Raw genomic sequence first — 23,382 nt, 5'->3', positions numbered from 1 at the left:
GAGAAGTTACGCGGCAGGCGATTCAATCCCGGGAAGCGTAGTTTTTGTTTTGTTTTGTTTTGATTTTATTTTATTTTTTATTTATATTTAATTAATGAGCTGATGGAAATGATGAAGTAGGTGATGAAGGACTCATTTCACTGCGAGTGGACCGGATGCGAATGTGGTCAGGTTTAATCCCATGATTGAGCTCCAAATCGAGCTCGATGAATCCAAATTGGATAGAACTTTAAAATTACTTATTGCAATTAAGAAATTATGTCACATGACGTAACTGGCGTTTGGACCTATACGATTGATTGGATGAATTGGACCAGTACACATCGACGGTGGACCCAAATGCATGTGTTCTGTACGTATTAAAAAAAGTGTTCGCTCGTTAAATAAAATTCTTAATATCGTATAGATCTACAAATAAATATTTTTTTTAAAAAAAATGTTCTATCTATCCAAATGCAAAAATAAATAATAAAGTAAAAGAATTAATAATTGAAGTGGGGATGACTCGATGGTGGTCGTTCCTTTCCCTGTCGGCGTCGCCAGCGAAGATTGATCTCTTTCGTTTGGCTTTGCATGGTCTTGGTCTTAGTCTTACATTTGCTTTCCTTGAAAGAAAATGAAGCTTTTTTTTTGTTTTGCTAATTAATCAAGTTCAAACGGTAGTGTTATCGTATAGTTGAATAACTACAAGTTGACTAAAAGTCTGTCATGAACACCAACCTCAATGAATTAAATATACAGAGAATGAAAAAATTCTAACAGATGAAAAGAAAATGAAAATAATAATAATATACATTATAATTATCTACGCTCAATATTGGCGGTGTCTTCAGTGAGGCAGCAGATTCTGATTTGAAAGACAAATTGCGATATGAATAAGCTAGCAACCGTGAGTCTAACAACCATCGGGCACTCTAAAAGGCGAAATGAGATCCAGTCCTACTGCGTACGTTGAGCCCGGCCCATTAAAGCTCCTTGACGGATGTGCCCAGTTGCCTGTGCCTATCGTTCGCTCCTCTTCCGCCGCCGCCGCCTCCTCAGCGCCTGAGCACCATCGCCTCACGCTTCCGCCACAACTCCTACCTTGGAAGCCTCCTCGCCGATTGCTTCCACTCAGTCGACGCCCCAACTGCCTGACAGGTGTTCGACAATGGCCGACGAGGGCGTCTCCTCCTCATCAAGGTATACCTCAAGCACCGGAGGCCTACGGCGGTCATGGACGTAAACCTACAGACGGTGTCGCTGCCTCTGGTGCAGTACGATCCCGAAGGATTAGCGGTTCACTTTCGTTACTACACAAGGTGTTATGAAGCGGAAACCTCGGTATTGCAGTCAGACACAAGGTGTTCGATGGAATGTTTGTCCTATACGTGTTTGTCTTGAATGCCATGACTTAAATGCTCATGGGATTGTTTGTTCCATGAGGCCGTAAATTGTTGAAATCCATGATTCATAGCGGTGGAATTCGCCCTAATGAAGCTGCCCTGGTTGTTGCTGTTATTCTTCTGCCTTCACGCCCTGGTAATCATGCTTGGTTTTGTGTCAAACTTGCTTGCAGCGGTCGTTCTGATTGCAAGATAGGTGAAACGCAACTGTTTGGCTGTAGCACGTGTATTTTTAACAGGATACAGTTAGAATGCCATCTCGAGTGGTATGAGATTGAAGTGAGAAGGAACATCAGTGATGGATGGTCGTTGACCATTTAGTGCAACTACCCCTCATTTTAGAGGGAGAAGCAGTCTGCATTGGCTTTGACAAATTCAGTTAAATACATTTTATTGGATCAAACTTTTCTCGGGGATATGAATTCCAGTTTACTACATGATTCTTTAAAAATAAAAAATAATGGAGCTAGTTATAGTGTTAATTTGTAACTCATATAAAGAAAGAAAGACATAGAAAGCTGGCTAATCAATCGTAAGATTTATTAGGTCTACTCCTAGCTCTTGCAAATTATTTACTGGAAGAAAAGAATCCTCATGGTCTGTTTTTAAGTGTTTTTTTGCTTGCAAGTCCGTGCCAACCACTTTTATTTCTTCCTGAAGCAATAAGTGATTTTTGTCTGTTTATATTGGCAGGATACTTTAATATTTGTTAAATTGGCAGATACGGCGGGCAGCCCCTACACAGCTACACTGCTAGTTCGACCTCTGCTTCCTGCGTGCATATTCAATCATAGAGAATTGCTGATTTCTGCAACTGCGAACGCCCTTCCAGGTACTTTAGACTGAAGTTCAGCCAAAAAATTTGTGCAAACAGGTCCTCATTGAACCATACCAATACCATTGCCTGATGAATATGGATTGCTACACTTGTGGGTCCAATATTTGAAAACAGATCTTGGCCTACCTAACCCACTTTGTTTGTGCATTGAAATGGTCCAAATGCTCAAGCTTGAATCGGACTGGCGATCCTGACCTTTGCCTGGCTTCCTAGTGACAAGCACCACATTGTGGGACCTTCATTTGCAGGTTTGCAGTGGGGATTCTTTTTTCCACGAAGCAGCAGCTTTTGATTAGATTTTGAAGTCAGGAATGGTTGCTCAGAATTATGCAGCAGTAATTTTCAATTTCCAATCATGCCAACTTTTGAATTGTATCCCCTGTTAAGTTCCAATAACAGGACAGAACTAATCCTGACTGTAGACCCATCAGAATATTGTATGCTATGTACAGGCCAAGGTTTTTGACTGGAAAAAAGGTCGAGAATAAGAAATGTATCTTACAACCTTAACATGAGTGGTTCACCTTAAATTTAGGAATCTACTTCTACTTCAGCACCATGATATCCAGAGACTTAGGCATGAGCAAGTTATCACAAGAGCGTTGGGGACTCATTCGACTATCACTTTCTTGGATGGCTACAGATAGATGTTAGTATGTTTTTGGACTTTAATGTTGCTTCTTATTTGGGGGCATATCATGTGCCTTTGACCTTGATTTGCCAAGTTGTTCCAGCAATTCACTATGCATTCCACCATGTTTGGTTAAGCTATGCTTCTTTGTTACATTTATCGGTTGATGGAACGGAAAAAGAATGGCTGTCTTATAAGGAGCAGAGATGTCTATTATGAAGGAAATACCTCTGGTCCACAAGGGACAAAACATGTGTTGGATGATTTACAAGTTATTAGATTTTGAAAAGAAGGGGTCTCTGAATTTGGACAGACCTAACACTCACGAAAAACAAAGAAATTTCAACATGATGGTGTGGGTTGACCATTTGGATAAATACACACGCTAGATTTGGATGGCTGATTAAAAAAATTTGAAGGAATTTGATGTCACAACTCCCTTGTTGGTTCAATACAGCCAAATCAATCTCGGAGTAGGTGGTTGATATATCACAGTTTTCATCTCTTCCGGAAATGAAGAACTATTTGGCAGTGTCCACGACTAAATACTCTTCCAGAAAGTGGGGTGAAGCCTAACATCTTGCGTCACGATAGCAGCACTTAACTAAACAAATCTGGTCACTGTAAGAATTTAACTTAACAGTGCGGCGACGGTTACATTGGGCCATCCATAATCGCAGATAAGAGCAGGCAAGGTGGGTTAATCATCAACGCCGCTGCTTCCTACCAACTTGGACAAGTCATATGAACTCCTAAAACAGTTGGAAGTGTCCCAGCAATTAGTTGGAGTAAGAAAAGGATCATTTTCTTGCTGCTGCTGCTTCTTCTCTAATTATTCTTGCACTAGATTCACTTGAACTGCCACCAGATAGCATCGAGTTCATAATCCTGGAATTGGAGGATAGTGTGATGATTGCACCTGCTGTTGCCCTGCCACAATTGCTTCTCCCATCATATCAAATCTGCATCTAAATTGTAGAGAGAGAGGGAGAGAGGGAGAGAGGGAGAGAAAAAAGAAAAAACAAAAGGGAAAGCAAGAAAGAAAATAAAGCTGCAAAGTTAGCCCACCCCACTCCATGTGTTTGCAGAGGCTTCAGGCTAATCTCCACTTTGGGGAAGCTTCGTGCAGCACATGCCTCGCACCCAAGTCGCCAGTCATCTCCAAAAAGAACTCCTTTCTCCTCTTCTTTACGTCGTCTTTTGCTCAAATTTGCTCGAACCTGTTAAAAAGATGAGTTCATTTCTCGTGTTGTAATTTTATTTATTTATCCATCAACGTTATGCTGTGCAATCCATTGCCTTATATGGGCGATATGCTTCAGAAATATGAGCACTATCCAACGCTTTTTGCTATATAGATTTACTTCTGACCCAGACCAAGATTTTTGCACATCTTCGTGGGGACTTTTTAAAACTACGCTGGGATTAATGCTCCATTTTTCTATTTTTAAATTTTAGAAAAATGGCTTCCGTCATTGTTAGAGGAAGCTATTTTTCTTAAATATTTATTTTTTTTAGTAATACGAGCAAAAAAACAATTTTTTATGGAAACAAAAAGGTAATAATACTTTCCTTAAAAAGTGTTGATTTTTCCAGGAAGGCAAATGAACGGCAGATGCGGTGGCCGCGTGATGCGTGCCAGCTGAGATTACGTCGCTTTATCCGGTCGTAGGACACCCGCCTAAGTCAAAGGAAAGGAAGGCAGGAAGGAAGGCGAGAGCCAGGAGCCACCCCCTCTCGAATCCGAATCCAGTCCATGACGAGACTACTACTGTCTACTCCCACTCTAATCTCTGTCACCTACTACTCACTACTCAACTGCTCTTCTCTGCTGTGGCAGAGCCGCGCCCGAGCGCGCCCACGGCACCATGACCACGCTCCTTTTGCGTGACCTCCCTTAAGTTGAGCCTTTAGCTCTTTCTTCGCCTTGTTCCCTCCACAACTCCAAAAGCCTTCAAAGCAAGTCCCCAAAGCCAGCCAGCGCCATGGAGTTCCTCAGACTCCTCACACAAGCTAAACAAGGTGGTGGAACCCTTTCCCTTTCTTCCAAGCCTGCCTCCATCTTCAGCGCCAGCATCTCCACCACCGCTGAATTCGACGGCAACGGAGACAGCGAGGACGACGGCCCTTTCTTCGACCTCGAGTTCACCTTGCCGTTGCAGGAGGAAGAGCGACATGTTCCAGAGAAGCAACGGCAACGGTCCTCTGACGCGGAGTCGGATGAGGAGGCCGACGAGTTCGAGCTGGCCACGCCCCCTGAGGGCGCAAGGCGCTGTCTTGAAGGCGGAGGAGGCCTTCGCCCCGTCGCTGCCTTCTCCGACGACCTCTTCTTTAAAGGCCGCCTCCCGCTCGAGCCGTCTTCTCTCAGCGACTTTGCTGCGTCGGAGCCGAGGTCGTCGAGGCCTCACGTTCAAGCCTTTCTCAAATCTGCCGTCAAATTTCGCCCCTTCAAGCTGGGATTTCGCTGGAAATCGAATTCGAGTGCGCCGCTGGCGATCACCTGCCGACAAGCCTTTCATGAAGCAGGAAAAAGAGGAGGTGTCTCACTTCACCAGGGACAGCAGCTCCCGAAGCTCCTGCAGCAGCAGCTCCGACGCAAGGGGGCTCCCCAAGGACGTGCTTCAGCGCTACATCAGCAAGATCAAACCGCTCTACGTTCGGATGTCAAAACGGTACGGCGAGAAGCTACGTTTCTCCGGACCGCTGGGACCCAGTGGCGCCGGGAAGGTTCGACCGGCGGGGGAGGCAGGCGAGGCTACCGGCGGAGATCACCCGAAAGATCAACCTACGGCGTCGAGTTGTTCCAAGGGATCGTTGAAGGCGCAAGATGCGAGCATCCCCGCAGGACTGAGGGTGGTTTGCCGACGGCTGAGAAAGAGCCGGTCAGCGTCAGCCGCCGTCTCGTTGCCCTTGCCGTCGCTGGCGTCCGCGCGGCGCGACGACTCGCTCCTGGAGCAGCAAGACGGTATCCAAAGCGCCATTGCCCACTGCAAGCGCTCCTTCAACGGAGGTACGGAAATCATCCTCGAGTTCGAATCATCACTCGGCTTTATGTTAGATATTCAAACTCGTGTCGTCCCGTTTTGCAGGTTCCGAGTCGCCGTTGACTCGGTCAAGAAGTGATCCCGGCGACGGCAGATCAGTAGAATCTAGCAGCAGAAGCAGCTGCTGCAGCAACGTCGTATGATCATCGTCTGTTCGACATTTTTATTAGAACAGATGCAGAAATTTAAAATACTGGACGTGTTTGTCAGTGGCTCACGAGAGAAACCGTGTTCTTTCCCTCGATAAATTTCCATGTGATGTTCATAACTAGTAAGATTCAGGTGTTTGTTCGATCACACAAACTCGTTTTGTCTTGTGCGTGATCTAATGATCCGTTGTTTCATTCGATACAAAAAGTAAACTCGAAGCAAAGGAATACATCGAAGTCCCGACGTCACGTCGGGAAATGATGGCAAAGAGTAAGAGGACAACAAGGGGAGAAGACAAAGATCTGGATGATTCCAAGTGTTGGAAACAGTCGTAACTGGCGCAGCCTTTGTTTTCCTCTTTCTTTTTTTTTTTTTTAACTTTTCTTTGTTGACGCTGTGGTCGTCTCTTTGTGCGGGCGAGAGCGTAGGTTAGGTCATCAGCAGCACGAAATCGTCCCTTCCTTTCTTTCATTTCTGAAAAGAAAAGGAAAAACAAAAGAAAAGGAAAGGAAAGCGAAACAATGACCCAAACAATAAAAGTTTGACCACTGAAAAAAGATGAGCCACCACCTGCTCCTTTTCTTCGTCCACTGTTTCTCCTTTGTTGCCATTATCCACTCTCTCTCTCTATCTCATTCATGGAGTATGCTCACTCAAATATCTATTTGGCTCTGCCAATGTCTGCCATTGGAAATTTACCTGCTTTTCATTGATGAGCAGCATAGGGTTCTTCTCCGATACTGCCGCATGAGATGGTCATCATGAAGCAACACTTCCGCCGAGAGAGAGGAGAGGGCTGCAAGGTACTTCACTTGGAGGAGCAGTCTCTGCTGCAGTTGAATAATGACTGCTTCTGCTCTGTCACAGCATAACTTTGACTGATGGTACCCCAACCTTGCCGGACTATAAAGCAGTGGAAATGCCCAATTAAATGGAAAATTCGAATTTCAGAACAATTTTGAAAATGTAGGAGGAATCCAAAGTTTTTTGAAAATGTTGAACAAGGAGAACTTAAAGCACATTTCTTTTGCTTTTCATACTCAAAAGTTTAAGTAAATAATAAATATAAATCGCACTAAAACCATTTCGTCCTTTCAGACGGAATCGAAATTATTCGTTTCATTTGGATTTGGTACATTCTGAAATTAATAATTGACAAAATAAATATACTTCTATATATAAGAAACACTTGAAAATTGTTTTTAGTAATAAAATTTATTGTAATTTAAAGTTTATGATAAACAATGAATATAATTAATATGCTAATTCAACTATCTATTACGAATTTTGTATGTTTGTGTAGAGCCTTAATAATTTGCTGGGATTGTACACATTAAAATCCATATTTTATTTATACTATTAATCAAAATTAAATTGATAATTAGACAAACTAAAATACAGGCACGCATTAAAAACATCATCTTCCACTTGAAAAGAGGCCGCCTGAGCTTTGGAAACTACGTCTGGTATCGTTCTTGAAGATACACAGATTCTCTACCTTGCAGATTAGTTCATCCCCAAGATAATGATCGATTAATTCATGATCAAATACACGTCCATTATTGAACTAATTCAATCTGTTCATTAGCTGAATTACGATGCCTTGATTCCAACTCATCGGACGTCGGCAGAACAGCGGGGCTTCTTCCTCTCCTCCGGCGAATTGATATACACCTTAAAGTTCTCTAAATCCACCGACACCAGAATGGAGTCGCACATTATCATCACCGCCACATCGCGCTTGTACACTCCCAACACGTTCATCCTCCCTGCCACCTCCGGCGTCCGGCTCCTCAGCTCCACCTCCATCCTGGGGGCCAGCCTATCCATAGAGCTGATTATCTTCCTAAATATCGGAATCAGCAAAAGAACCAACGTCACGTTCATCCTCACCGTCCGATCAGCGCCCACCTCCCCCGCCGGCGCGTACAACAAGCCCACCACCGTCTCGTTGTAGAGGAGCGCTGTCGTGCTGTTCCTGAACCGGAACGACGCGAGGTTGGGGTTCTTGAGGGAGACGTCGGCATAGAAGATCAAGTTGATGTTGGGCACTTGGTCGCCGTCCAAGTACTCGTTGATGCCGCCGAAGGCGAGGGAGTTCACGGCGAGCTTGGGGTCCTTGAGACGGAGGAGGGTGAAGGCGAGGACGAGCGCGGTGATTCCAAGTACTATCACTGCCACGCCGCAGCAACCGCAACACCAGAAGGCGCTCCGTCGCCGGCGGAGACATTGAGCCGAGCGCCCCTGGAGGGACTCGGTGTCGTTGGTGTCCTCTTCGGAGATGGAGGTGGAGGGCGGCGCTGGCGCGATGGCGAGGGTCTTTGTCCGATCTGTGTCATTTACCACCATGATTTTTTATACACTTGGTCCTGCTCCCGCTCTGTTTCTTATATGAGGTTTAATCTCTTGTGCTATGCTCCTGCTCTTGCTCTAGCTCTAGCTCTGTTTCTTATATTTGTATATGACACCCACGCATGGTGGCCATCGTCATTGATCGATGACCCACTCCACCAACAGCTACGCATTATAGAGCAGGCTCGCTCTTCAGCGTCTCTAAAATATTTCATGTTGATTATTATATATGGCTCTTAAACGAGGAATAGTTTTGTTCTATGTGCTTGCGACAAGCAAATGATAATGACCCAACAAGATCGTGTTGTAAGAAGCAAAGCCAGCATTGGAAGCTCCTTCCTGCGTACTGATTGATCAGGAGTCTTTTTGCTATCTGAACAAGATGAAACAGATCGGAAGGGGGCTTTATGCTGTGATGATGGATTTGAAGAACAAGAAAAACTTGTGATAAAATTGGACTTTTATCAACGAGACTTGTGCATAGCTGATATATGGATTGTTAATGGAGTGCAACGAATAACTCTGGTAAAAATTTGAAAAGTTCAAATATATAAAACATAAAAGATAGAGAACAGAATGATCATAAAATTATTGTTTAAGTAGTCTTTCTAAATCAAAAGGAGAAGAACGACGATGGGGATGGACGTGAGGGTGGATGTGGTGACGAACTCTTCATAGAAGGCGAACGTCTGGCTGCTTTCGAACCGGAACGACTCTACATTGGGGGGTTCTTGATGGAGACGTCGGCCACGAACGTGAATTTCAACAGGACGATGGAGAGGACTAGCGCGGTGATACCGAGGACGATAACGGCTGCACCGAAGCACCCGCAGCACCTTAAGGCGCACCGGCGGTAGCGGAGGTAGTAGGCCGAGCACCACCGGAAGACGGAGGCAACCTCCAGATCCAGCGAGGGCTCCGCGAGGTGCTTCATCTGCTCTGTCTTCCTCACTGGCGAAGATCCGTTCCGCCACCACATATAATTGTCAGTCCATCAGCAGTGATTAATTGGAGCATAGAAGCTTAATTAGTTAAACTCTCATTGAAGAAGCATATTATTAATAAGCTTTATCAATATATGAACTCTTGTAAATCAATATCGAGTGACGAATAAAGAGGACTAAAAGCTATATATTTAGTTTGAATATAATAACCATGACTACAGAGCAGAGGTATCATTCATTTGCATGCATACCCACACAACTATACCTCCTCAAATTGCTGAAAGTGATTTCAACTTATTCATATTGATTACTGACATGATAGCTATGATCAAGCCTGGAAATCGAGTGAAAGAAAGCTCACTTACTAACAACCACAACAAACGCTCGAGAGGTGCCAGTGAAATGGCTGATCTCCCCCAACAAACTTTTTGACGCGCCAAAATGTCTAAATCTATAGACTCCTGCAACAGCTTGTTCGGGGATTCTCCACTCGAGCGTAGCGTAGCTTTCAGAACTGAATATTGAAGGCCTTGACCACTTGAAGCGCAAGCTGAAATCATCATCATCATATACTGGAGACCAAACACCGCTGCCAGAGGAGACTAAAAGTTCTACGAGGGAAAATGTGGCCTTCGTTAAGAGGTCGTTCCTGGGACAAGCAGACCAGAAGGTGGCTGTCACTGTATCTCCGGGCTGGAACGTGGAGTTTTCAGGAACGTCTGTGCTTATATCGCCGAAGTTAACACCCAATGGAGTCGTGTCGAGAATGACAGGAGGGAGAAGGCTGATTTGCTCGTCTGAGAGGTCTGGAGGCTCTAATTTTGATTCGACGGCTTTGCCAGTCACAAGTGCAGAAGCAAGTTTTTTGAACTCTTGAATGTAAGCGCTGAGCGTGTGGGGGCCGTACAAAGTCGATGCTCCCTAAGAAAAAAATTAAGAAACGTTAATGAAAACCAAACATAACCTAGCTATGAATTTAGTTCTGATCATTATGAACAATGAAAACGATAAAAATATAAAATATGGTCTAAGAAGAAAGTTTTGGATAGTAAAAACGGCAGAGCAAGATGACAAGGAGGGGATGCAATGTTCAAATGGAATTAGATTAGCAAACATCCTAGGAACTCGACAAAATTCACCTCATATCTTTGGATCTGGTACTCCTCAAAAGTGGCCACGTACTGTGAGTATGTGTTCGACAGCCCAGCAATAACAATATGAACATTACTGTCAAATTCACCATTGCCATTACTGGTAAGTACTTCACGCACAGCATCTCGGAGACGTCTCCCAGCCATTGTAGTGAACTCTGAGAGAGTAAATTATGAAATTGCCAAAAGCAAATATGCTAAAGAACAATTACAGGACAAGAAATTTTCATTCATCCAATAAGAAGATTAAATATGAAAGCATCAGTCCACATGAAATCAAACCAGATGCTGGTAAGATAAAAGATTGATTTATTTTTAATGTGACAACAAAGTAGCACATTTACCTCCAGGGACACACAGGATGACCACCTGACCTATTCGGAGTATCTGGATAGGGAGTATGGCAGGCTAGAAGAGAAAAACATATCAGACACAACCAATATTGAAGGAACAATCTTTGTTGAAGAAAGAAACAAATCTTTTATAACATAAAGTATAAAGGTCACTGCAAGATCACGATGAACTCAATGGTCAGTTCTCAGATGATAAGGATGTGGTAAATCAGTCAGTCACAAGAAAGTGTGGCATTATTTGCATTGTCCATGATCCATATGACTACTCTTGAATCAAAAATTTATCATAAACTGTCTTTCAAGACAGATATAGCAACCCATTGATTTAGTCCGTATGGATGCAATCCAGGTCAACAGAAATGAAACATTCGCACAATATAGATAAAATAGATTTTGCTAGTCATCAGATAAGAATTTTCAATGGCACATTTCCAGCATACAGTACATAAAAATCCTCTAAGATACAGAATAAACTCACTGCCCATTTGTACGGTATATCCATTTCACCAGTGTCAAGCAGTATTGGTTTTGGCTTATGGCAAGCAACTTGTTCTTTACTGGGTTCTTTCAACACGTTCCTAACAAAATTCCAAAAAGGATTACCCTGAAAGATAAGTGAAATTAATGATGATCAATGTCAGCAAGCCATTTTTAAAATAGTAATGATCAATTCCTATTAACCAACCTTGACATCTCCTTGCTTGAAATCAAACATTCCAGGACCATCAGTTGTTCCAGCACCAAAAGCAAATCCCAAAGCTGCTGGACATGTTCGAACAATTTCTTGACCACCGTCACTTGAATGAATGGTGATCTCAAGTTTTGAGAAGTCTAAGTGGGTTTGACGATAGTCAACTTTTCCTTTTACCAGCTCAGAGCCTGTATTGAAAAGCTCAATGGCCTTTGTGAACTGTCTTTCACCAATGATCCTCGTGCTTTCAAATTCATCTGGGTACCTGACAGGCGAACCAGATCCAAAGTATTCAGAATTGATAATGTCTGTCAGATATTTTTAAGCTTTCGAAACTGTAAGAGACATTGTGAATACCCTGGGCCTCGTGAATAGCAAAGTTCATTCTTCCCGTTGCAGGTACTATGATTGAAATCACAAGGGAGTCCAGTGTCAATGCAGAATGCCCCTAGAACATTTGGGCTTACATCTCCACAATTTGACTGACAAAAGGCAGATACAAATTTTGGTTTGCCACCCAGGTTATTTCGAACTTGTTGTGAAATATCTTCAGAGCTTGCCAGATTTCTTCCACCAGAGGCTACGAAGGATGAAGCCAATCGCCTTAGTTCATGAACTACAGAGAATAAAAAGGATGTATTTAAGTTTGTGTCTATATTTGTATTGGACTATTATTGAAGCATACCATTTGGTCTAGTTCTAGCTCTACCAGGACTTATCGCATTGTTCCCTTTCGGATAGCCCTTCAGTTGTGCCCAGTCCTCCATGAAACGTGCAGCAGCACCTTTGTTATCTCCGCTTATCAAGGAGTTTGTTCGACTCATCGAAGTTCCATGAGTTGCAAACCAGTTAAAACTCCCAACAGCCCCCCATTTATCTTGTACAAACTTCAGAGAGGTCATTTCTTTGTCGACGTCGTATTTATATAGGCTTCGTTCCTCGCTAGGATTATTTAGGTAGGCACTAGGACTGCGATTTATATTAGCATTCAACAATTCTCCTGAAACAACAAAATTTATATGATTTTCAATGTTAATTAAAGATTTCCTGTAAACTATGATTTCTCTAATCCAACATATTTTAAGGTACGTAAACAAACCTACAGCCCAATGGACAGTTTCTAAAGCTGCTATTGATCACAAACACCCAAACCTTATAATATTACAGACAATACCTTTGTTGACAAAGATATCTCCAGGTTGGAGATTTTCATGGGCGTCTATGATGCTTCTCTCAATGCCATCAACGATCACATCAAATGATTGCTTTACAAATCCAAGAGAAGTTATAATGTACACAACATATTGGAGGTAACCACCAGGTCCGCCATGCGTGTGAATACCACTGATGGCTACATTTTTCTCATTATACAGATCTCCATACCTGACAGAAAGGAATCATAAATGCTTCTAAGATGGCGAACTATGGAAGTAAAAAACTTGAGTGCACTGAAAAGATGCAGCATAGGCATCATTACACAATTATATATAATATATAATACTAGTGCAAATTATGAATCTCTAAGTTAAAGAAACTAAGATGCTCCATGGCTGTTAGTCAACATAGACAAGTGTAGTGGACCATTTTGCATACATATTAGAAGTGCGTCCCCCTCTTAAGCAACAAGTTATTTTTGGATGGAATGAGCTCTGTCCTGATTCAAAATGGTATTAAAGTTCGGTTTGTGAGTTATGATGAGCATGAGCGAGCATCTTGAAGCTAGAATGCTCCATTCTCATACAAAGTGTGATAGTCCATTATGCATATAGATGAAAGAGCAACTTCTAGATGAAAGAACATCTTGAAACTAGTGATTTTGGGATGCAATGGGCTCACCCCGATTCAACCATCCCCAACTTGGAATCTCAAAACATTTGATTTTGAAAGAGCAACTTCCAGATCTCCATAAAGCAAGAAGCAAATGTGAGTGTTAAACACTCTAAATCTAATTAAATTCTGATATTTATGCTGCAATCATGTAAAGAAATGTGTTTTAGAACTAGGAAGTATGAACTACCAAAAACTATATTCTCACCTTCAAGATATGTCAATCAGTATTATTCCTGCGGATGCCCAATAAGTGTATGCTTTAAGCCTTCCACCTACTTGAAGAATTTTACTCTTTTATAATATTATTGCTATTTTGTCATCATAACCATGAAATTTATGTAGTAGTGATTAGCAATCCTAGACTAATGCATTGCTTCCTGAGTCTTTGAACAATCATTAGTTGTTTAACTAGTCAGCATCTTTAACAGGACGAAGAAAACATATGATTGGTGCAAATTAGTGAAAAAAAATTATAATATTTTGTATAATCTAGATAAACCTTATGGTAGATGAGACCAGAACTTCACATAGCTATTTTTCAAAAGGTTCAGCTCAAAGTACCTCGATTTCAACCTCTCAAGAAGCTTAATCGTCACAAGTTGTGATGCCATGCATGCATCAAGATTTACAAAAACCACCCGATTCCCTTTTGACTCTGCGACGATAAATGCCCGCGCCTTGAGCCTAAAATGGATGCCAGAGGCAATTTGTTCAGCATTAGCATATCCCATCATGTTAACATCTGCTGCAGGTCCTGTTATGTCATAACTCCCAACTCCGATTAAGTATGTAGAGTCTGATACGATTCCTTTGATGTTCAGGACAGTAACCAATAGCAAGACGAAAAACCACCCTTTTTTCGTAGGACAATGATGTAGTGGAGAAGAGCAAAACTCCATTAGCACTCACAATCACATACATGTACGGAAAGTCAGGTTGTGTTGATCCTAAACAAGGAAAGCAAATGAACAATAAGATGTAGAATGGATAACACGACACATGATAATGCAGAAGCAAAACACACAAACTTTTCTAAAGAGGACATCGGACAGAGTGCATGATGTAAAGATATGTTTCTGCGTATTGACTGAATTTGATTTCATACATTAGGTGACATCTTGAAGTTATGAAAGTGTTTTAATGATAGCACTTCATATAACACTTGATCTCCCATTTAGATTGCACTGATAGCTCAACCGAGAATCATTTACACAAGCAATATAAATCACAAGATACTGAATAAAAATATTGCAAAATCCGATTCCACCCAGTAATAATATTCCATAAAGGAGGGTAACTGAAAAGGATATCATCAAAACTGTGTCTATTATTTGGAGATTATTTCTCCGAACTCTAGAAAGTTTGTCAATAGCAATGTTTAAATCAACTACATGATTTTTTTATCGCATTAACTAGTTTTTCTAGGCACCCTTTAGTCCCTGCAATTTTCAATCTAAGTGATTTAATTCTTGTAGCAATAGAATAAATTACTTGTCTTCGAACAGCGACTAAAGAATCAACGAGAGTAATCAAAAGAAAATAAAACAAAATGCACCCTAAAAGACATAAAAGAGCTAAAAATTATCAACTTTTCATCAAAATGACAATCAAATTGGAACTTAACAAAGACACAAGTCAATCCGAAGATCATTGATCAGATGCAAACTGTCCAGTGCACAAAACTGACACACGCACAAAGGATTCCAAGATCCCTCTACGAATTGAAGCTACGTAACTCACCAGTGAAGGCGGTGAAGCGAATTGAATGCGAAGGGTGGAAACGCTCTTGCAGCTCTTCGACTCCCCCTTTTGTACTCACTCGGGGTAGCGATCCAAGACAGCAACGTAGTCAACCTTTGACTCCCTCCTTGTTCGTCGGAGGAACCGACGCCTGACACAAGACGAGGTCGCATAGTTCGCGTCGTTCATTCGGCACTATCTATCTGGGAGACTCGACTCGCTAAAGTAGGAAAGAAAGGCTGCTGCTTCATTAGCGATTAGATCGGATCGATCCGAACCGGTTGGTTCGGTTCAGTTAAATTAAATTAAATCAGTATCATTTTAAGTGCGTAGGGAACCATAAATTATACGATATGGTTATGGATGGATCGACGAATAATTGTCTTGTTATGCGATTAATTTAACAAATATAAAGCATCCACATAATAATGCAAATTGTGTTTAATATTGCGAACCTTAATTCTATTTGCTTATCATGGTGAAAATTTTGAACATTTCCACTGAAAATTATTCTCTCCATGTAAATTAGTAATTATTACTACAGCACAGTTGGCATATCCAACTAAATACGGCAAATAAATGCCCTGCATAAAATGTCAGTATTAAATGTTGTTCTGTTGGGACTTAATTGGGCATGGATGATGCCAGGAGATATGGCTCATTATTTAAATCATAATTTGAAGTAGCTGTCCTTCGTTGAAGCTCCATCGCACTCCAATATTATATTGTGGTTAAATCTGAGGTCTGAGGATCAAACTGCTAATTAGTCATCGTGCGTCATCGCACACAGACCAAAGATTTAGATCGGGTTAGTTAACCACAGGCCGTTGGTAGATTTGACGACGCTGACCTTTTCAAACTAAACACTAAACATGCCAATAATAGCAAAAGATCTATTGTTTCATTTACCAAATCTAGCTCACTGTTCAGGTTAGATCCCCAGGACACCCATGACCCATGCCATGAGTATGACGTTCGAACCACTTGATACGTCGATTCAGCGCATGCACAGTGAATTCTGTGAGGAGGATCACAAAGTCGACACGCGTCCAGATTCTCCAATTAGATAAACGGTATATGATTCGATTAAAGGCTATAAATTGACACATAATTGGTAGATGCATTGCCTGGGAGCAGAGAAGTAACTGGCTTGGCTTTCCATTAGTCCGTTAATTCATTGATAGATCCGTCTCAGGTGTTTCTTGTTCTTCTCCCCTGCACGCCTTTGTATATATTTGAATAAGCTAAGTAGAGAGAAATGGATCACAATTTGCAAGTGGCTCCGTTCGTGGCGAAGACGTATCAGATGGTAAGCGACCCGAAGATGGACTCGCTGATCCGGTGGGGTGAAGGGAATAACAGCTTCCTGGTGCCCAATCCCAGCGACTTCTCTCAGTTTCTTCTGCCCTTGTACTTCAAGCACAACAACTTCTCCAGTTTCGTCCGCCAGCTCAATACTTACGTGCGTACTCAGCACTATTTCAGCTGATTTCTGTTCAATTAATTATTTAATTTCCATTTTAATTGATTATGATCTGATCTTTCATCAGGGATTCAGGAAAGTGGATCCGGAAAAATGGGAATTTGCTCATCGGTCGTTCCTCAGAGGGCAGATTCATCTCCTCCCTCGCATCGCGCGACGAACTAAGAAGAGTCAATTTTCCGATGTTACTAGCAGCAGCGATGACTGTAAGGACACTGCGGCGCCTGCAGGCATGGAAGGGGAAGCGGAGGAGGTGGTGCTGCTGCAAGAGCTCCACCTGCTACGGCAGGAGCAGATGGTGCTCGACGCCGAGCTCCAAAGGATGAGCAAACGATTGCAGGCGACCGAGAGGAAGCCGCGCCAGATGCTCTCCTTCCTCCTCAAGATAGCCGAGGAGCCTCAGCTCTTTTCCAGGTTCATCCACTCCAAGAAGCAGCAGTACTCGGCCACCGCCAAGAAGAGGCGTATCGCCGGCATCATGCCGTCGCTGCCTCCTCCTCCTCATCCGACGCAGGAGCTCCCTGTTATAGTGTCAGAAGCCTTTCAACAAACACTCGGTGAGCCATTGCTCACCCAACTACACCCGAGCGCTGCAGTCCATAATAGCTGGAATCCTGTTCCGGTGGCGAGCCTCGTCGATCCACACGAGTTTGGAGTCTCCATGTCGAGTTCAAAGACAGCAGCAGCCGATTTCCCATTCTCTTTACTGGGCCACGTATTCTTCTAGTGTTAATTAATTAAGGGGCGAAGACAAAGTACCATTGGCCAAATCATATCTTCTTGTTGTGCGTCACGAAGATATATATGTGTTCTTTTCATAAAGTTACCCATCTCATTCGGCACTAGAATTTAATTAAAAATAAACCTAGACAATTTTATCCTTATCTATCAAAGATATGAAAATCTTTCAACGAAAAAAGGTCAGAAAGGATAAACAAAGTAAGATTTACGATTTACAATATTCGACGCGTGATGGGTAGCTTGGCTATATATTCAGCTAAAAGTGTTACCGCTACTAGTAGCTATCAAACGGAGGAAGCAGCAGGATAAGGATGTGAATGGCAATGGCGATGGTTCTTCTTGGCGTCGAGGGATATGAGTGCCACCGCCGAAGTCTGTTCCTCCGCTAGAGTACGTGATAAGGATGCTGCAGGGAATCTCGTGACTGGCCTTTCGTTGAGAAAGACAAGAAAGCAGGGCCCATGAGGTAAAGCATAGGGTGAACAGTGTTCGTGCAGGGTCCACGAGAGTGGAAGGCTCAATGTGGGGCACAGCAGCCTACACGATAATAAATGTGTGGGCCATCACGTTTGATAATAATTGTTGAAAAATTAACTGCGAGGATTTTTTTAGCATGTATTATATTATATATATCTTTACCGTGAAGTGAAGCATGGCGGTCCACTGTGGACAGGGAGCAGCAGGAAATGGGAAAGCGACGACGCAAAACGAATCCATTGTTTTTCATCAAGAAACAGATCAAAAATTGATCCTAAGAATTATCTAACTAGATATATATATATTTCTTTTCCTGATCGCAGATCTCGTGGCAATGTGGTCTCGACGTACGAATAACATTTGCAAAAAGCAAGGACCATAGATAATGCCATAACCTTGAGATTATGAGATATATAGATAAGTCTGAGGACCACAGGATAAGTCTGCGGGCAGAATAGATAAATATCTCGATCAGTGCCTTTAAAATTTTCTTTTCATTCTATGGCAGTGGTCCTGAACTACATTCTGTAGTGCTGCCCCGGCCCGGACCTTATCCTAGTTGTTAAGCCACTAGCTAGTCCCTCAATTATATAATTGAGCCATATGCAATTATATCTCATCCCTACTAGTCATTATCCAAAGTGGAGCTAGCTTAATTCTTGAAAATACTCACGTACGTATCAGCTTTTGAAAGTCTTCGACGTTTTCTTCAGGTCACCATGCATGCACTCTTCTCCTTTTTCTGCTTGTCACACTTTGTAAATATACTTGTCATCACTCATCAGTATCTGATAAAGTCAATAAGCAAAAAGGTGATAAGTAAAAATCATGAAAAGGCTCATACTATCTACTTGAAGTATAATTACCTAACAACTCAGAATCTCTTGATGTAAATTTGTTATATGGATATAACCAAACATAACCTTCTATCTACAACGACAGGTCAGGCTGCAATTACAAGTCCATGAAGAGACGCAACATATTGCTGCTAACGAAATCTCGTAACGTGGGATAGTAAATGGGCCAGTTAAGTACAAACAAGCAACCATTATTCAATATGTTTTCCGGCCCACAAAAGGCCCACTACTACACCCCGAATTCTCTCACTATCGTTGCCATTCTCATTGTAGAAAAGTAATCGTGAAGAGATATCTAATAATTAATACCTGTTGTAGGACCTTCTAAAAGCTTCAGGTACGTGTACTGCCAGTCAAGTCTAAAGCGCCTTGTATGCTCTTTAACTGTCTCATTTATCTATTTGTTTGATGAATTAATGTATATATTTATTGCCTTTTTTTTGTTCTTCTTCTTCCCTTTCCCTCTGCTCAACGCTTCCCACAGCAAAGTCGAGTTCTTTAACATCCTTAGAGCCTTTTTCACAGTTTTTAAGTTTCAACTGAGAAGAGTAGCTAGTGTAAAAAGCAGTCTATCCGAAGGAGCTCAAGCTCTACAAATTTTACCAAGACTTCATCCTCTTTGAGCTAAATCTCATGCTATATATATAAATATAATTGCAACTTTGATGGGAGGTTGGGCCTCTGTGGTCCGGGCTACTTAAACCAATTAGTTTAAAATCATCAATTGGCCAAAATTTAAAATATATGTAATTCCATATGATGACACGAGCTCTAAATCGAGATCTGAGCTACAATCGGTGAACTTTTATAATTTATTTATTATGGACTGAACTGTAACTGGTCAAAATAATATTTATTATTGCAAATATTTATAAATCTGAATTACTACTTTTAACAAGTAATACAAATAATCATGCACGAAAGCCAAACGGATATAGTTATTTATTCCATTCAATTCACCGTATATATAAAAACTACTACTAGTGATGGAATGGAAGACAACTAAGAGGCGATAATTTTAAAGGTCTTTTCTAGCCAACATCACCTCCTGCCTCTTTTTTCTTGTATCTATGCTCACGTTCTTCCAGCCTTGCAACATGATTAATCAAAATTATATTATATTAATTAGATAGATACTTGCGAGACAAGTTTGTGTAAAGTGAACGTAGGTTTCGGTTTCTCAAAGGCATGCACGAGGAATCTAATCTAGTTGCGTTGGCTTGTAAAAATGTATGTTTGACCAAATCAAGTATAAAGAATATACAAATCCCAGTTGCCTCAAGTCAACCGAAATCATCAAGGACAACTATTTTTTAAAACAAAAGGATAACTAAGAAATATATATATTTATTTATTTGTCCATTTACGTGCGAGTTTGATTAGTTGGCCGATGAAAATTCTGTGCAGGTTCGTAGGCGGCCCGAGGGCGGTTTCATTCCGTGAATAGAGCGCCTAGTTTATTTTATCTTGCACTTGTATTATATGTCATATTATATTGGTTTGACATTATCGCGTCTAAAAGATTGCAGCAGTCAAATCGTTCGATTGAATGGGTAAACAGAAGCATCACGCTGCAATATTGAAAAATGCTGCAGAAAAGTAAAGATCTTTTTTTTTTCTTTCTAGATGAGTGGGAAAAGTAAACGCAGCAGCTTAAAGTCTTAAATCGTTTTCCCTTCGATTACAGTTGGATGCAAATCTTAGATTCAGTGGACCCCTCCCCCAACCCACCACACATTCATTCATTCATTCATTCATTCGTGCAAAAAACATAGCAAATCGCATAGCCTCTCTTTGTAAATCAAAATCTATTGAGAGCGATCTAGCTAGCAAGCTAGCTAGTTAAGTAGATGCTGTGCCGGATCTCACCTCATTTTGAGCAATAATAATATAATAGTATTCGACTGATGATGTGCGGTGCAGTAAGGGTTTTAATGTTATTGGCGTTGGTGGTGCAAGGGCGGTCGCTGTCTCATCTTTCAATAGTTTAGGTGGAGTTATTCGTCTCTCGGAGTGCAGTGATGGAGAGCAACTCCTAGACAACGTCTCCCACAAACGACACCCAGTTTAGGCTTTTTAAAATGCCAACGTCGATCAGTATTAGAACTGCTCCCCTACTGTCCCCATTTCCAACCACTCTTCCTTTCATTTCTTCGATTTAATCTTGGTGGTTTTCCATTTCCTGATCTTTAATTTCTGGCTAAAAACTCAGTTTTGGGGGGTCTTTCTGAGGCGATGCGAGTGTGAGAGATCAGTTTTATAATTAGTTGTGGAGAAATTGAGCTTTAGCTTTTTGGGTATTAATGAACGGCAGCAGCAACAAGGACGACGAGCTGGACACGTGCGAGCCCGAGGAGGTCGGGGGCGACGCCAGACCAACGTTGGGCGCTGGATCCGGCGACGAGTCGCTGCCGCCGGCGCAGGCTTTGGCTCCGTCTCTTAAGAGAAGGTGAGTCGAGTTGTAGTACTCTGTCCGTGTGTATTCAATTCTATGTTGATTTCAATAATTGGACTGAGTGAACTGAGCATACAGCCGGCGGGCGGTGGAGAAGCGGGTGATGACGGTGCCGATAAGCGAGACGAAGAGAGGCGGCGAGGGGGCTCCGCCACCGGATTCGTGGGCTTGGAGGAAGTACGGGCAGAAGCCTATCAAGGGATCGCCGTATCCCAGGTGAGTTAGATTACGCCGTTGAGGTGACGATTAATTCAGGAAACGAACTCAAAATTTGGGCTTTTTTATTTGATCGACGGTGGCGCAGGGGTTACTACCGGTGCAGCAGTTCCAAGGGGTGCCCGGCGAGGAAGCAAGTGGAGCGGAGCCGGCTAGACCCGGCTGTGATCGTGGTGACTTACTCCTTCGACCACAACCACTCGTGGCCGCTCCCCAAGAATCACCAGGCACACCACAAGTACGCCGCTCCGCCACCGCCGCTGTCGCCCTTGGAGGAGCAGGCGCCGCCAGCGCCACTCCTGCCACAAAGCGAACCTAGCCTTCCGGAGTCGATCGAGGGGGAGGAGGATACCAAGTTCTCCGATTTGATCTCCGAGGAATCATCGCTGCTTTCCCACCAGCAGTGGTTCCCCGTCGACGGTTGTTCCACGGCCTCCACTTCCCCCTCCGCCGCCGGATCCAGCGAGCTCCTCTACGGCTCGGTTTTCTTCGCCGAGGCCGAGGCCGCCATCGGCAGTGCCGCCGCGGCGACGCTGCCGGAGGAGCGCGACGAATCCTCCGGCGCCGGGGAGGAGGACTCACTGTTCGCGGGGCTGGGGGAGCTGCCGGAGTACTCGGTGGTGCTCCGCCGGGAGCTGGCGTCCGCGTCCTGGGTGGGGACCACGGGATGACCCCTCCGCATCAACTCCGTCCGTCGATTGGTTCGAGCAGTAGTTGACGTACAAAAACTGGCACCGATATTTCTTCCCTTTTTTTTTTTTTTAAAAAAAGAGAAAAATAAGACTCGAATAACTGATATTTATCCATCAGACAAATATTTCCCCCTTTTAAAATTTAAAATCTCGAAAGAAAATTGCTCTTTTCTGCTTAAAAAAGATGAATTATTGGAGTCGGTTTCGGAGATTCTTTCGTGGGCAAGCATCGACAAAGCCGCCGCCTGCCTTCGTCGGCCGGACTCCGCCGTCGCGGTTCATTAGTGGCGATTCTTTCCACCATCGTCGTCGCTTTCGATGCTCGAATCGAATGGGACCATTTCAAAGCCATCAATCAATCAATGCATTTCCATGTTCCACGCTCATAATTTGCCCTCCCTTTCCTGCACTCGTGAGTTTCAGATCAGCTTCCACTTTGCATCAATGATTGTCGTCGATGAGATGCACATGGAATCCATGCATAAATACTCGAGCCCATCCAATTTGGAGATCGGAACCGTCCATGTCAGAAGGGCCTGGTCTCACGTAAACATGACGTCATATATGAGAGAGAGGAATCTAGATGGTGCAGCTTGAAATATTTGTATGGATCACAATTTTATTTTATTTATAAAAATATGGAGGTTGTTTAAAGGGCAAAAAGATAGAAGAGATGAAGCATTCTGATGATGGAAGAAGAAGAAGAAGAAGAGGAGGAGGAGATAATAAAATGGCGTGAGTGAGATTAGGTAAACATCCCTGTCTAACTCAACTCTTCCTATCTGCAACCACGTCGAAAGGGATAATTCAAGAGGTAGACAGGGGCCCAACCTTACACATCAGCACGGGGCCGAGCCAAGTTGATGCTCCACGTCACCATCTGGAGTTAAGGCTTGTGGGCCCCTTTACATTATCATAGCGTGTGACGTGGTGCCACTTATGCATCGTCTTAATTGGATTTTTTTTAGTTAATTAATTTAAGTTTGATTGGGAGTTTACTAGCAATGCAATTATATGGCTACCAATGGACTCAAAATATGAAATTTCCATAATGTACCTAATCTATCACTCTATTCGTCTGTCAATTCCGGGTGTAAACATTTTAACTGCTTAAAATTAAAATTTGGATATCATAATCGATCCAATTTGATGATGGTTAAATTGTAATCTTAATCGGACATGGACATTTAAACTGTGTTTTAAATTTACTCAATAAATGAATTAGAAAAAAAAAATAAGAAATGAAATTGTATTTGACATGACACTTTAATGACCACAATTGCCCATTCAAAAATAAGTCTAGTACTCACGCAAAATCATTATTATGATTGATGTGAATTTGATTCAAATTA

At 42.5% G+C, this 23,382-nt stretch overlaps 4 protein-coding genes and 1 pseudogene across 6 annotated transcripts; 3 read left to right on the top strand and 2 right to left on the bottom strand.

Moving 5' to 3' along the window:
- The first annotated feature begins 4,678 nt into the window (after positions 1-4,678).
- On the top strand, positions 4,679-6,457 carry LOC141843577 (putative membrane-associated kinase regulator 2; annotated as a pseudogene).
- A 1,205-nt stretch (positions 6,458-7,662) lies between these two features.
- LOC141824668 (late embryogenesis abundant protein At1g64065-like) lies at positions 7,663-8,397 on the bottom strand. The gene has a single exon (XM_074712000.1). The coding sequence runs from the start codon at positions 8,395-8,397 to the stop codon at positions 7,663-7,665; it is 735 nt and encodes a 244-aa protein (XP_074568101.1).
- Positions 8,398-9,617: 1,220 nt separating this feature from the next.
- LOC141844658 (neutral ceramidase-like) lies at positions 9,618-15,197 on the bottom strand. The gene is given in 9 exon segments (XM_074732665.1): positions 9,618-10,265; positions 10,484-10,653; positions 10,840-10,903; positions 11,327-11,452; positions 11,534-11,804; positions 11,897-12,539; positions 12,714-12,922; positions 13,931-14,316; positions 15,110-15,197. Coding segments are annotated over 8 exon segments (2,385 nt in total). The 5' UTR covers positions 14,269-14,316; positions 15,110-15,197; the 3' UTR covers positions 9,618-9,701.
- A 1,049-nt stretch (positions 15,198-16,246) lies between these two features.
- On the top strand, positions 16,247-17,414 carry LOC141840617 (heat stress transcription factor C-1b-like). 2 transcript variants are annotated; one of them, XM_074728667.1, is made up of 3 exons: positions 16,247-16,304; positions 16,387-16,571; positions 16,660-17,414. In XM_074728667.1, the coding sequence occupies exons 2-3, from the start codon at positions 16,416-16,418 to the stop codon at positions 17,317-17,319; spliced, it is 816 nt and encodes a 271-aa protein (XP_074584768.1). In that variant the 5' UTR covers positions 16,247-16,304; positions 16,387-16,415; the 3' UTR covers positions 17,320-17,414. The 2 variants fall into 2 exon arrangements, with proteins under 2 accessions (XP_074584768.1, XP_074584760.1); XM_074728659.1 differs by having other exon boundaries at positions 16,248-16,571.
- Positions 17,415-20,676: 3,262 nt separating this feature from the next.
- LOC141835720 (putative WRKY transcription factor 65) lies at positions 20,677-22,094 on the top strand. Of its 2 annotated transcripts, XM_074723103.1 has the most exons (4): positions 20,677-21,037; positions 21,071-21,116; positions 21,201-21,338; positions 21,427-22,094. In XM_074723103.1, the coding sequence occupies exons 1-4, from the start codon at positions 20,971-20,973 to the stop codon at positions 22,007-22,009; spliced, it is 834 nt and encodes a 277-aa protein (XP_074579204.1). In that variant the 5' UTR covers positions 20,677-20,970; the 3' UTR covers positions 22,010-22,094. The 2 variants fall into 2 exon arrangements, with proteins under 2 accessions (XP_074579204.1, XP_074579197.1); XM_074723096.1 differs by having other exon boundaries at positions 20,679-21,116.
- The last annotated feature ends 1,288 nt before the right edge of the window (positions 22,095-23,382 follow it).

The sequence above is a fragment of the Curcuma longa genome, chromosome 1, assembly GCF_044706935.1.
Source record: "Curcuma longa cultivar G26 ecotype Majalengka, Jawa Barat chromosome 1, ITB_CL_G26_1.1, whole genome shotgun sequence".
Lineage (NCBI taxonomy): Eukaryota > Viridiplantae > Streptophyta > Magnoliopsida > Zingiberales > Zingiberaceae > Curcuma > Curcuma longa.
Note: the sequence above shows the minus strand (reverse complement) of the source record. Positions and strands in the feature narration are given on the sequence as shown.